Raw genomic sequence first — 14,171 nt, forward strand, 5'->3', positions numbered from 1 at the left:
GGCTCAGTGGGTAAGAGCACTGACTGCTCTTCCAAAGGTCCTGAGTTCAAATCCCAGCAACCACATGGTGGCTCACAACCATCTGTAATGAGACCGGATGCCCTCTTCTGGTGTGTCTGAAGACAGCTACAGTGTACTTACACATAACAATAAATAAATCTTAAAAAAAAAAAGAACTCTACAACACATCTCCTCTCTGAATTACAATTTTACTAACTTCATGTGACAGAGGCAGTCTGAATTCTTTGAAGGCAGGAAGAAGCAGATACAGAGCAGTGGTTCTCAACCTTCCTTATGCTGCGACCCTTTAATACAGTTCTTCATGCTGTAGTGACTCCCTAACCATAAAAGTATTCCACTGCCACATCATAACTGTGAATTTGCTACAGTTGTGAGTTATAACATAAGTATCTGATATGGAGGATATCTGATATGTGAGCCCAAACAAGTCAAACCCCACAGGTGGGGAACTAATGGGTTAAAGAATGAAGGGCCTCCCATTAGCACCCCAGCTCTCATTCTTGCCTAGCAAGCTCTCACACTTTGGGGAGCTTTGGGCAGACCTTTCTCTATGTCACATTCAGCTATATAGTTTATATACTTAAATATAGCAATCAGAGTGGGTGTCTTAGTTAGGGTTTTACTGCTGTGAACAGACACCATGACCAAGGCAAGTCTTATAAAAACAACATTTAATTGGGCCTGGCTTACAGGTTCAGAGGTTCAGTCCATTATCGTTAAGGTGGGAGCATGACAGTATCCAGGCAGGCATGACACAAGCAGAGCTGAGAGTTCTATGTCTTCATCCAAAGGCTGCTAGTGGAAGACTGACTTCCAGTCAACTAGTGTGAGGGTCTTAAACCCACACCCACAGTGACACACCTACTCCAACTAGGTCACACCTATTCCAACAAGGCCACACCTCCAAATGGTGCCACCCCCTGGTGCAAGAATATACAAACCATCCCAGTGGGTATCCAGTCTTTATTTTATTTCTTATTCTTTTATGAAGGCAAGGTTTCATACTAAAGCCAGGCCCTCTTTTCTCTTGCATTTTACCTCCAAAGAGTTCTCTACAGTCTTTGTTTTCAGTCAACTCTTTATTCAAAGATGTAGATTCATATATACTTAATATGAAAAAGAAAAATGCTGGGTCTGGAAGCACATGCCTGTAAGCCCAGGACTTGGATGGTGGAGGCAGGGGGATCAGGAGAGCACGACAAACTTCAGCTACACAGCAAATTGGAGGTCAGCTTGTGCCACTTAAGAATGTATTTCAATAAAAACAATAATACATTTATTACCAACTAGGTACACATAGTAGGTAAGTTTATTATCAACTAGGTGGTACATACATATAAGTCCAACATTTTGGAGGTAGAAGCAAGCAGGTCGTGAGTTCAAGGCCAGTCTTGGCTTCATAATCAACTCTAGGCCGTCACGGCCTACATGAAAACTTGTTTCAAAATATAAAGGATGTGTGTGTCGAGACAGAGATAATGTGTGTACTGTCTCCCAATGATAAAACCTTGTGTCTTAGTTAGGGTTTTACTGCTGTGAACAGACACCATGACCAAGTCAATTCTTTTTTTTTTTAAAGATTTATTTATTTATTTATTATATGTAAGTACACTGTAGCTGTCTTCAGACACACCAGAAGAGGGCATCAGATCTCATTAAGGATGGTTGTGAGCCACCATGTGGTTGCTAGGATTTGAACTCAGGACCTTTGGAAGAGCGGTCAGTGCTCTTAACCGCCGAGCCATCTCTCCAGCCCCGACCAAGTCAATTCTTATAAAGGACAACATTTAATTGGGGCTGGCTTACAGGTTCAGAGGTTCAGTCCATTATCACCAAGGTGGGAGCATAGCAGCATCCAGGCAGATGTGGGGCTGGAGGAGCTGAGAGTTCCACCACTTGTTCCAAAGGCAGCCAGGAGGAGACTGGCTTCCAGGGAGCTAGGATGAGGGCCTTAAAGCACACACCCACAGTGACACACCTACTCCAATAGGGCCACACCTTCTAATAGTGCCACTCCCTGGGCTGAGCATATACAACCCATCGCACCTTGCAAACCTGTAATACAATACTATAATCAGGATGTTAATGTCCGCGTGTGACCCTGATGTCTTTCTGAGGTTTCTATGGCTTTATTGGTATTGGCGTATGTTTATTTTCTTACAGTCCTAAGTTTGGGGTTCTGCCCCCCCCCCCCCCAGCCAAGAAGCAGAACAATTTGTCCTGTTGCATTTGGAGCACTGTGATCCACATTTTTAGTAGGGGTGTTTCTCAAGATGTGTGTGACACAGCTTCCAGGGCTTTTGTAATCATAGGAGCAGGGCTGCCAATAGGATACAGGAGTGGCCACCGCAAGCAACTCTCCTGTGTTCTTTAAAATGGCTCAGTGAGCAGAGGTAAAAGGACATATTTAATTCCCAATCGATCGAAAATATTTCAATCTGTAATCTGTTACTGTTACTCAGGCTGGCCTGGAACTCACTGTAGAGCCCAGGCTGGACTCAAACTTAAGGAACTTCCTGCCTTAGCATGGGAAAGAGTGTGGAGAAGATACCACTGGCGAGTCACTGCCCGTACAGGGAAGCTTCTAGTAAGAGGGTCATGGAGGCTGGGCCTGGGTGGGAAGGTGCAGGAACTCTAAAAAGGAGCCTAACGGTTCTTAGAGGCAATGGGGCGAGCCATTTAGGTCTTGTGTCAAGGCTGCAACGGCTAACAGGTGTCACAGAGTTGTACTGAAGGTTGATTATGGGGTTCTGAGGGCACCTCTAGAAGAGTTCGAGTTTCCTCCAGGACTGAGGTACAAGGACTATCAGGGTTGTGCTCAGACACTATTGTTTTTTTAGTCTTAAGACTTCCTAGTTCATCTTTATGCAGCTTCATGTGAGATTTCAGCTTGCCAATGTTCTATTCTGACTTCACTCTAATTTACAATACACACATACTTACATCCCTTCCTATTACAGGTTTCTGAGCTCCAGAGCTACAACAGCCAGGGGCCAAGGCATCTAGCTAGTTAGCACACCAATACAAAGCAAGGAGGCTCCGCTAGCCCAACCCAGAGCCTCCCAGTTCTCCCAGTCCGAGGGCGTGACCTTCAGTGCCGGAGGGCGTGGCATAGTGTGTCAGGGGTGGGCCCCCGATCTCAGCGGGCGTGGCTTCCCCGTGCGCAGCCTCCTCGCGTGTCCGTCCGGCCCTATCGAGCCTCCGGCGCTCGACTGCTGGTGTCTGGCGGAGACAGCATGGCGGCGGGGGCGGCCGAGGCAGGCGAGGCAGCCGTGGCAGTGGTGGAAGTCGGCTCTGCCCAGCAGTTTGAAGAGCTACTGCGCCTCAAAACCAAGTACGCGGGGGCGGCGAGAGGGCCCGGGGACCAGAGGGCGGCGGGCCGGGGGGTCACGGGACTTGGGGGCGGCTTCCCAACGCGGCACGTCCGGAGCTGAGCTCGTGGTCCAACGGCGGCCCTACTTGGGCCGCGGCGGTAGCCCCTCCTAGGGAAGCGGCCCGCGGCGGCCCGCGTGCACAATGGACCTGCCCTCCGGAGACCCGCATGTGGCGCCTCCTGAAGGAAGCCTTGGCTGGCGACCAGCCTGCAGGCCCAGCTAGGGTCCCGGGCTTTCCTGAACCACCAGCCGGCTAAGGGAGGGTCTGCGGCGGCCGGGTGCGCGCGCCTCGCCTTTGGCCAAGCCTTCCTGAGGCCAGCCCTGGGGATGCGTGGGAAACCAGGACCTCGGCGCTCTAGGATGCTGCCCTGCCTTGATCTGCATGCAGAGTGGTGAGGGAGGGGTTTCAGGGCCCACTGCCGGGGATCCCCAACCTCTCCTTAGCCCCTTATGTGCTTGTAATCCTGGGGCAAGTTTCCTAACCTCCCCTTCGGCTTCCTCCCGGGTGAATGGACCGGTTCTGTTAAAGCTCTGTTTTGTGGTTGGCGTACCGGAAGCTCTCTCCACTAATGTGGGGGCCTTGGTATCCTCACTGAGCAGAGTGGGCAGGTGGCAGATTGACTGGCTGACATCTGCTACTCCATACAGTATGGAGGAGAATTACAATAGCTCATTCAGAGGCTGGCAGTGTAGCTAGTGCTTAATACACAAGAAACCCTGAGTTCAACTTCTAGCACCGAAAACAACAACTCATCTTCATCAACAACAAAACCAGTCCTTTCCAACCCTTTCGCATTTCAGGTTTACTTGATTTTAAATTTTTTTCCCCCCAAAGAAAAGAAAAAGGGAGAATGAGAGTAACATTAAGTAGAAGCTGACTTCTGATGGATCCAGCCAGGTCGTTTACCAGGCGTTTCGGAGGACGTCAGAGATGGCCTCCTGAAGTGATGAGGGCTTGTGTGGACATGTCCTGAAAAGCTTGAACTTAAATCGTCTGAGAAGATTCTTTTATGTGTGTGTGTTTCACATGCTTAGTTTGTCTTTATGTTTCATGTGTTAAACAGGCCTTAGTGGGTAAAAGTTAGCATGCCATTTATTCTGCAAGTTCAAGGTCAGTTTGATCTTCATAGTGAGTTTCAGGCTAGCCAGAGGTATATAAGGAGACCCTATTGTAAAAAATCAGGAAACAAACATTTCTTTCCTCTCAAGGGGGGTGGGGGGCAAGACAAGAACAGCAACAAACCGCAAACCCATCTGCATGTATTCTTGTCACTGGTGTCTGCCTGAGATGACTCGGGAGACAGTGTTCCCGTCTGCAGTGACTGTTCAGAATGGGTCATGGGAAATGCTGTGTGACACCTGGGGAGTGACACCTGGGGAAGGATAGGAAGCCATCAAGAATACTAAATACGGGCTGGCGAGATGGCTCAGTGGGTAAGAGCACCCGACTGCTCTTCCAAAGGTCCGAAGTTCAAATCCCAGCAACCACATGGTGGCTCACAACCACCCATAATGAGACCTGATGCCCTCTTCTGGAGTGTCTGAAGACAGCTACAGTGTACAGTGTATTTATAATAAATAAATAAATCTTTAAAAAAAAAAAAAGAATACTAAATAGCACTTGTGGGTGCAGCCATTTCCATGTCAAGGCTTTTCAGGGTTGGTGTGGGTTGAAGTCTACTTTTTTGTTTTATTATTATTTTTTCATCATTTTATGTGTATTGCTGTATCGCCTGCAAGCAGCTGTCCACCACAAGCATGCAGTGCCCTCAGAGGCTAGAAGAGGGCGTTGGCTCCCCTGGGATTGCAGTTACAGATTGTTGTGGCCCCTGTGTAGGTGCTAGGAATGGAACTCCCTAGTCTTCTGTAAGAGCACTTAGTGTGCTCTTAATCATTGAGCCATCTGTCCAGCCCCAAAATTTTCTTTTTATATTAAAATTCTAACGTATTTACGTACTTGTAACTTTTTCTATATATATTTTTATATATGAAAGTTCTTATGTCTATGTAAGTTTTATGTTTATGTAAGTTACTGAAATCTCAGTTTCTGTCTATATAGTGGGGGTGGGAAATGGGTACCAGAGTTTGTGCCCATTCATAAACCACTTTATTCATAAACACACACATACACCCACACACACACACACACACACACACACACACACAGAGTCTAGAGTATGGTAGCGCTTAGCATTGGTAGTATAATTTGCAAGTGAATAACTGGAGTATGGAGCACTACAGTAGAACAGCAAATGATTATTGGCTCTAATGGTTCCATTGATGGAGAAATGAGACTCATTATGTCTGCTAAAATATTGAGATATTCTGGGGTGTAGTGTAGCTCAGTGGTGGGGTGTGTGTTCAAAGCTCTAGGTTTGAGCACCAGTGCAGGGTGTAAGGGAGCCATGTTAATGAGTATTTCAACTCCATCTTTCTGTAAACGTTGTCCTAGAACAATGCATTGGACATATTGGCCTGTCTGTTATGAGGCAGAGACTGGTTCCATACAGTACACAAGAGGGTGACATCCCTGTTATATGTGCAGTTGGCATTCCATGCTTAAGTGGAAAATAAGAGCTAGGCATGTAAACATAAGAATATCTTGGGCAGTAAATAATCATTCGCATTAAACACATGCAGTGGTGTTATCAAAGCACTTTCTTGTCTGATCTTCTACCAACCCAGGACTCTTTATAGTTGTGGGTGTTCAAAGCATTCAAAGCCATGTTAGTGCCATTGGAGCAAAACTCAGCTCTGTGTGCATACTTTCTTCTTCCTCCTGCCCTTCTTTTTGAAGCCAGGACTCATAATGGAGGCTGGCCTGGAACCCTAGATGTAGCTGAGGAAGCCCTTGAGCTCCTGATCCTCTGCCTGTACTTGTGAGTGCTGTGGTTAGAGGCAGGCATCAGCACACCTCGCTCTCCTCTTTTGTTTTTCACACTTGGGCTCATACTGGGAACAAAGCCTGGTCTCTTGTTTTAATTTAATTATTATTATTATTTTTAACTCTGCTGGAATTAAGCCCAGGGCCTGAGGCATACCAGACTCTGCCATGAGTTATATCTCTATCCACCGACTGTAATTTTTAAAAGCAAGCCAATATTGTCAGCATTTACTTATGCCATTAAAACTTCTTTGCAAGCCAGGCGTGGTGGCGCATGCCTTTAATCCCAGCACTCGGGAGGCAGAGGCAGGCGGATTTCTGAGTTCGAGGCCAGCCTGGTCTACAAAGTGAGTGCCAGGACAGCCAGGGCTACACAGAGAAACCCTGTCTCGAAAAACCAAAAAAAAAAAAACCAAAAAACTTCTTTGCAAATTTCTAAGGTACTTTAAATATTTAGAATTACTTTTAATATTTTAAAAGTACTTTGTTTTGGTTGTTTGAAAGCTGTTGTGACATGAGTTGTTTTGGGATTTTTTTGGGTGTTTTCTGTAGTATTAGGAAGATACCCATCTTCCTAAATCTTTGTATTTTAATTCTTAGAGTAAATACCTGTGGGTGTGGACGTCGTGGGAGGTCTTGTTTCTAATCTCTACCGCAGGGTAAGAAGGCGCTTCTTCCACTTCCTTTTAGAAATCCTGACTTTTGAAAAGAGTACCCGCCTCGTGTGCAGCAGCAGAGCCTAGTGGGTTTACTTGTCTTGGAAGCAGGCTCTTGAACTCCTGGAGCCCCTCAGACCGCTCATCTGTCAGCGGGGCTTGCCTTGTTCTTGGATATGTATACATTGCAGTTTCTGTCCTCCCTTCCTTCCTTAGGCTCCTTTGCTCCTGCAGTGAATAGTAGTGATTTTCACCTTGGCAGGAGCTATAGTCACCAAAAGACCTTTTGCTGTTTGAGTCATGAATGCAGTGATGCCAGTTTCAGTCTTTGGAATCTTAATTTTTCAAGCAGTTTATTACAGGCCATTCTGTTCAATTTCTGTCACGTTCTCTAAACAACTGTATTAAGTTGTATTTGTTCATAGGCTGTCATGCTCACGGAGTACAGGTGTGTGGGTTTGTTCAGTGATTCAATGCTAGACATGTTCTCAAGCTAAAAACACCTTTTTAAAAATTGAGTATCTTGATTTAATCATGTCAGAATGAAAACTGTACTGCATGAGGGCAGCCAAGTCTTCCCTCTTGTGCTGCTGCTAGCTACCCTCAACACTATAAACTGTCTTGGCTATCATGGTATTCCCCCTTTCCCTATGAGATTCCTTTAATCTAGCAACTTTGGCTTGGCTTGTTTTCCAGACCTGACTGTGTGGTTGTGTGTATCTCTAGAAAAGCTGCTTGGGGGTGGGTATAGGGGACTTTCGGGATAGCATTTGAAATGTAAATGAAGAAAATATCTAATAAAAAATTGAAAAAAAATAGAAAAGCTGGTTTTGTTGTTGTTTGTTATTTTTGAGACAGGGTTACTCTGTGTAGCCTTGGCTGTCCTGCTTCTGCCTCCCAAGTCTGCCACCACTGACCAGCACCCTCTCCCCTCAATAGTTGACTTGTGTTTCATTTTTGGAGTGTAGGGTGCTTTGTTCTATCTGTGGGCATTTGGGTAAATTATAGACTGCTTGGGTGTTCCCTGACAAGGTCTTGTTAATTTGCTTTTCTTCTTGGGAAGAGGTCCTTGGATGCTCTCTTGGATGCTCTGCTGGCCTTGGGACCTCTCTTGGATGCTCTGCTGGCCTGGGGGGTGTGGTCAGATCCTGCACAGGCTTATGAGGGAGGGTTTCAGTATTCTGTAGGCTGTAACTCTGTTCACGGTTCCCAGACAACTTTAAGGAGCCTGAGAAATGTTGTCTAGCTGAATGGGTGACTGAGAGGCAGCATTGCTTGGCAGAGCAGTTGCTATCAGCTGAGGCCCAAGTATTCTTCAAAGATCTGCCAGATACAGGTCTGTCTGGTACAGATTGTAAGTACGATGTGACCTTTCTTGCCGTAGGTGGATCCTCCTGTTTGCCTTTTGTAGTCTCTCAAATGGCTTTCTCTTATCGTTTCTAACTAGTTAGTCTCTGCCTTTCATAGCTGTCTGCCTCCCTTCCATGACCCCAGCCCTACCATTTTTGAGGTGGTCCTACTGACTCAGGATGGTCTTGAACTGACTGGACCCAGTCTGGCTTAGAACTGCTCGTTCTTCCACCCAGCTGGGGTTCCACGCATGTAGCTCCACACTGGGCCTCCATTTCTGTTTCAGTGTGTCATCTAGCTTTATACTTGAGCAAACCCAGGCTCTCAGGGACCTTCTTTCTCAGCCCTCCCCACCCCTACTTTGTACATGTCATTTAATCTGCTCTTAATTCTTTGGCTCTGGACTGGAAGGCACTGTTCTCTTTGCTCTGGCTGCCTTTCCCCTTTCCTAACTTCTTGGAAACCTTGCACCTACAGCTGCCTCAGATTTTCAACCCTGTCTGCACTGGCATTGTTCCTGCACGATACAAGTTGATTTCTTGCACCGGAGTTAAGCTGGACGCGGTGCTCTTGGATTCTTCTGTGTAGTCCAGATCTCTTGAGGTTGATTTCTGTGGTGGCCACTTCTAGTCAGCTCCCTGTGCAGCTGTGGGCTCCTCCTGCTGCTGCTGCTCCTCATTTATTTATTTATTTATTTATTTATTTATTTATTTATTTATTTATTTATTTATTTATTTATTTATTATATGTAAGTGCACTGTAGCTGTCTTCAGACACCCCAGAAGAGGGCATTGGATCTCATTATGGATGGTTGTGAGCCACCATGTGGTTGCTGGGAGCTCAGGACCTTCGGAAGAGCAGTCAGGCTCGTAACCGCTGAGCCACCTCTGCAGCCCCAGGCTTCTGCTTCTTTGGCAGTTGGCCTTGTTCACTGTTTGTTGCCACTTTAGTGGTGTAACCTCTCCCTTGCCATTATCTTGACTTCTGGGAAACTGATCTTAAACTCCTGAAGCTGTCCCTCTTTCCTCTGTCCCTCTATCTGGCCTGATGCGATGTTGATGAGACCCAGAAACATGGACCTCCAGGTTCCTCTGTCCCTTCTGTGACATGGTTGGCTCTGTGTCTCTAGATTTCCAGATCTATAGAGAGCTGAGGCTCTCTGCACTTGAGCCCTGGCCCTAATATTCCGGCAGCCTTCCTTTCCTCCTAGTATGACACTCACTGTCAGTGTTTAAGTCAGAACTTGCAGTCAACCTTTGAGGGTTACCCTTTCCTGCCCCTTCTGGCTGTAACCTTCCTCACCCCATATGTGTCTCTTGTGGGTAGGCTCCCACTTCTCATCTGTGCTTTTTTTTCTTTTGTTTTGTTTTTTTATTTATATGTGTTTTTGTGTGTGCCCATGTATATGTGTGCAGGTGCATGTGGGTGCCTGAGGAGGCCAGAACCTTGGAGCTGGTGTTGAGATGTTTGTGAACTGTGTGACCTGCACGAGTGATGGGGCTGACCGAGGGTCCTTGTGATAGATAGAGCAGCAAGTGCTGCCCTGCTGAGATCTCCCCAGCCCTCTATCATTTCTTATTCCACTCCTTGCTGGTAGGTAGAAAAGTTTGCATCTTTTTCCATAGAACACATTTTTATGTGTTTCCCCCCCACCTTGGAGGAGGGTTTTACTTGAAATTAGAATTCTGTAAATTCAAGTTTCAGTTAAATTAGAGGTGGTTTCAAACATAGGTCTTTGTGAACAGTTTTGTATGAAAATAATTAAGATTGTTAACATTGCCCAGGAATCTAGTGACTCCACCGTCAGCCCACATGGAGGGTTCTCTGGTAACATAACTGCAACAGACATCTATGAGCAGTGATCGTAGTCCTGCTGTCCTCTGCCTTATCTGTTAAGACTTTTTTGCTCTTCTGCCGTTACAGTTGTGTCCCTTTGTCACAATATTATGTGAGATTAATATTAATAATGTATCTTCAATCATTTCTCAGCAGCAGCTTGCTTGTACAGAAATTCAGTCTCCACTTTCATCATGGGTCTGAAAATATAATCGACATGTCTGTTAGTTGATATGGATGGACATTTAGAAGCACTTACTAGGGCTTAGTCTTGATTTAAGAAATCCCATCGACTTGACTGTTTATCCAGACAGTCTGAAGACTGGCCGTGATGCTGCACACTGCAGTGGAATTCTTTGTTTTCTAGGTAGAAGAATTTGATCTACACCTGTATTTGCTTCCAGGATCATTTTAATAAAAAATATGTTTTTTGATTTACAGGTCACTCCTTGTGGTTCATTTCTGGGCACCATGGGCTCCACAGTGTGTACAGATGAACGATGTCATGGCAGAGTTAGCTAAAGAACACCCTCATGTTTCATTTGTGAAGGTATTATTCATTTTCAGTCTTATGTCTTTTATTAATATCTGACTTATGAGATAGACAAGATTTTATAATGTAAAGGAAGAAGCTGTGAAATCCCAGTACTTGAACTTTGTGTTGAATTCTGTTATATTTGCAGCAAGCTATTTTGACAGATCTTTTGGTTTGATTTTTGTTTGTTTGTTTGTTTTTCCGAGTCAGGGTTTCTCTGTATAGCCGTGGCTGTCCTGGAACTCACTTTGTAGACCAGGCTGGCCTCGAACTCAGAAATCCACCTGCCTCTGCCTCCCGAGTGCTGGGATTAAAGGCGTGCACAGGCTTTTGACAGATCTTTTGATGTTGCATTTCTCACATAGTTTAAAAAAATCGCTACAGAATGGGCAAAGGACAGAAGTGTTTGAGAGGACAAACAGACCAGATAATTCCCTGGATAATTTTGGCGTGATAGCAGTTGATGAACATTGAGAAGGTAGTATGTTGCGAAACGCTTCTAGAAAGTGCATGTAAACAGGCCGCTGGGGTCAGTTCTGCCCGCCTCTCCTGTGCACTGAGCCCTGCTTTACTCAAGACTTGGTTTCTACGTTGCCTGTTGTGTTTCGAGACTAGGCTTTAAGAGGGATTGGAGCGCTGTGCTGGAGGTTAGCAGGATTTGCTTTTATGCACATGTAATTCTAGTCACTCGGGAAGTCATACTGCTTTAGGTTTGGAAAAAAGTGAAATATATGTTGAGAATAATGAATTATTGGGAAGGGAGGGATACTCTCTGTATTCAAAAGTGTTAATTCTTAGAGTTGATTTATTTACTTTGAGACAGGGTCTCACTGCACAGGTTGGCCTCAAGATGTCTGTCAGTTGCCTCCCAAGTGCTGGAGTCAGTGGCTTGTGCCTTTTATCCAGTGCTGAATCCTTAGGATTTAAAACAAAACAAGCCGGGCGTGGTGGCACACGCCTTTAATCCCAGCACTCGAGCACTCGGGAGGCAGAGGCAGGCGTATTTCTGAGTTCGAGGCCAGCCTGGTCTACATAGTGAGTTCCAGGACAGCCAGGGCTACACAGAGAAACCCTGCCTCAAAAAACCAAAAAAAAACAAAACAAAAAAACAAAAAACAAAACAAAAACAAAAACCCAAAAACCTTCATTTTAAAACTAAAAATTGTGAGTTCAAAATACATGTTGACAGATAGACCCATGTATGAGGTTAGAAACCATGTGAAGCTTTGGGTTGCCTGTAGGTCAGATTTCTGACGTTTCCTAAATCCTTTGCATGGTAGTGATTACATTCCCTGATAGTATTTGCATAGACAGAATTTGTGTGCTTTGAATTGGTACTGTATTCTGATGGCTCAAAATGCCAAGTAGTATCGCAGGGTGGACACCGAGAAGATTCACGCCGTGTCTTTGCCAACCCTTGTCCGTCCCTATAAGTAACCAGTTGTATTCATTTTGTATGAATTTTCTCAGTGTTTCTTTATGCAGATAGCACAAATATGAATATAATAGTTAGCTTTTTAAAATTTAAGGACTTACTTAAAATTCTGATGAAATGCATAATGTAACCCTAGAAGGTAACCCTAAAATGTCCAGTATAAATAATAGAAGGGGGCATTAAAACTGCATGTTTGGTCAGTGATAAAAGATAATGACTACAAGTGAAATGAATGATTAAACACTTCAATCATAGAATTAGCCAGGCTCATGGTAATTGTCCCATGTCTGCTTTCATACGTATCCTGTTACTGGTTTAGGTAACACGCTGTTCTCAGCTGCCATCTGAATGACTTATTTAAAGTCACTATAGAATTGCTTCTCACATTGGTACCAGACTTGGCAGGAGATTTGAAGTTGTTCAAGTGCTTAAATGTAGCAGGGAGCCAAGAGTTGTAGGTGTGCTACTGCTGGATTGTCGGGGATACCTGAGCCTGACTGTTTGAGGAGTTGGCAGCACTGTTTTTGTTAAGCAGGAGTTCTGGAAATTTCTGGAGTAACGCAGTGATGGGGTAGAATTTTTATATCTTTTCTTTTTGAGTTAGGAGTCTCACTAGTCTTGAACTCTTGAATTCAAGCCAGACTTCGGCTTCAGCCTCTTGTAGCTGGCACCTCAAGAATGGTCTACTATACCTACGTTTCTTTCATTTGATTATTTAAAAAAGGTGTATTAGTTTGGCTTTTTTTTTTTTTTTGGTCTTTCAATAGAGGGTTTCTCTGTGTATCCTTGGCTGTCCTATAACTCACTGTGCAGACCAGGCTGGCCTCGAACTCATAGAGATCTACCTGCCTCTGCCCCTCAGGTGCTAGGACTGGGCATGTGCCACCACTGACCGGCTAGTTTGGCTTTTTACTTATTTATTTATTTTTGTTTTTTTGTTTTTCGAGACAGGGTTTCTCTGTATAGCCCTGGTTGTCCTGGAACTCACGCTGTAGACCAGACTGTCCTAGAACTCAGAAATCCTCCTGCCTCTGCCTCCCGAGTGCTGGAATTAAAGGTGTGCACCACCACTCCAGCTTAGTTTGGCATTTTTGACTTGTGAAATGAAGTGATTGTTCCAGTCTTTGTTAGTAGAGACACAAAGTCATTTAAATAAGTGATTTTCTTTTAAATGCATATTTTTGGTTTGCATGTAAATTATTATTACTACTACTTCTTCATTTTCTTCCTCTTCCTCCTCCTCCTCTTATCTTGAAACAGAACCTTATATATCCTCGGCTGGCTTGGAACTTACTATGTAGCCATGGATGACTTTGAGATTTTGATCCTCCTGCCTTTGTCTCACTAGTGATGGGACTGTAGTGTGTCCCATCATGCCCCAGTTATATGGTGTTGAGAATCAAATCAGGGCTTCCTGCAGGCTAGGCCAGTACTGTACCAGCTCAGCTATACCCCTAGCCTAGAAGATGATCTTGAGTAAGGTTTTTTAAATTGGTTATAACTACCAAGAACTAGTTTTCTAATTACTAAGATACCAGCAGCTCAGACAAGCCAGCCACACATCTGGTAAGAGTTGTGCAGCTTGTTCCTACCAGGACCGAACGCTGACAGGCAAGGCTTTTGCACTCTCCACTGAGACCCTTGTTCTCCAACGTGTGACGTGGCTGTAAGATGCCACCTCTAATGGGCTGGGCCCTTCCCTGCCTCAGCTGCTGCCATATCCAGTTAGATCCTGGAATGCGGGTTTTTCTGTACGCTCTTGCATCTCTAACCACTGTGAGGAAGCACACGAATTACTTCCACTGGTAAATGCCTTACAAAGAGATTCAGGCTTACTTAGAATAGAGTGAAATAGCTAATTAAAATATTACGTGCTTTTTCTTTTCAAAATACATAGTCAGATCTCTTCCTAAAATGGAAGTACACTTTATTGATCTGTGGATGTTGATGTGTCTGGGTAGGTGGAAGGATGAATTTATGATTTTTCTGCCTCAGCCTCCTGGATACTAAATAGACTTGTGTACCATGCTGATGGGAATACATATTTGCCAATTATACAGTAGAATCTTTCAGATTATGA

General features: G+C 44.8%; 1 protein-coding gene across 2 annotated transcripts in view; it reads left to right on the forward strand.

The window, feature by feature from the left end:
* The first annotated feature begins 3,156 nt into the window (after window positions 1–3,156).
* The window catches only part of Glrx3 (glutaredoxin 3), a 32,059-nt gene continuing 21,044 nt past the window's right edge, over window positions 3,157–14,171 (forward strand). For both annotated transcript variants that reach the window (NM_001348093.1, NM_023140.5), the window contains exons 1-2: window positions 3,157–3,355; window positions 10,563–10,671. Coding sequence is in view for 1 of the 2 variants with exons in the window: in NM_023140.5 (NP_075629.2) it covers window positions 3,258–3,355; window positions 10,563–10,671 (207 nt within the window). In the remaining variant the exon portion in view is untranslated. The remainder of the gene's footprint in view (window positions 3,356–10,562; window positions 10,672–14,171) is intronic.

This window comes from Mus musculus, chromosome 7, assembly GCF_000001635.26.
Source record: "Mus musculus strain C57BL/6J chromosome 7, GRCm38.p6 C57BL/6J".
Classification (NCBI taxonomy): domain Eukaryota; kingdom Metazoa; phylum Chordata; class Mammalia; order Rodentia; family Muridae; genus Mus; species Mus musculus.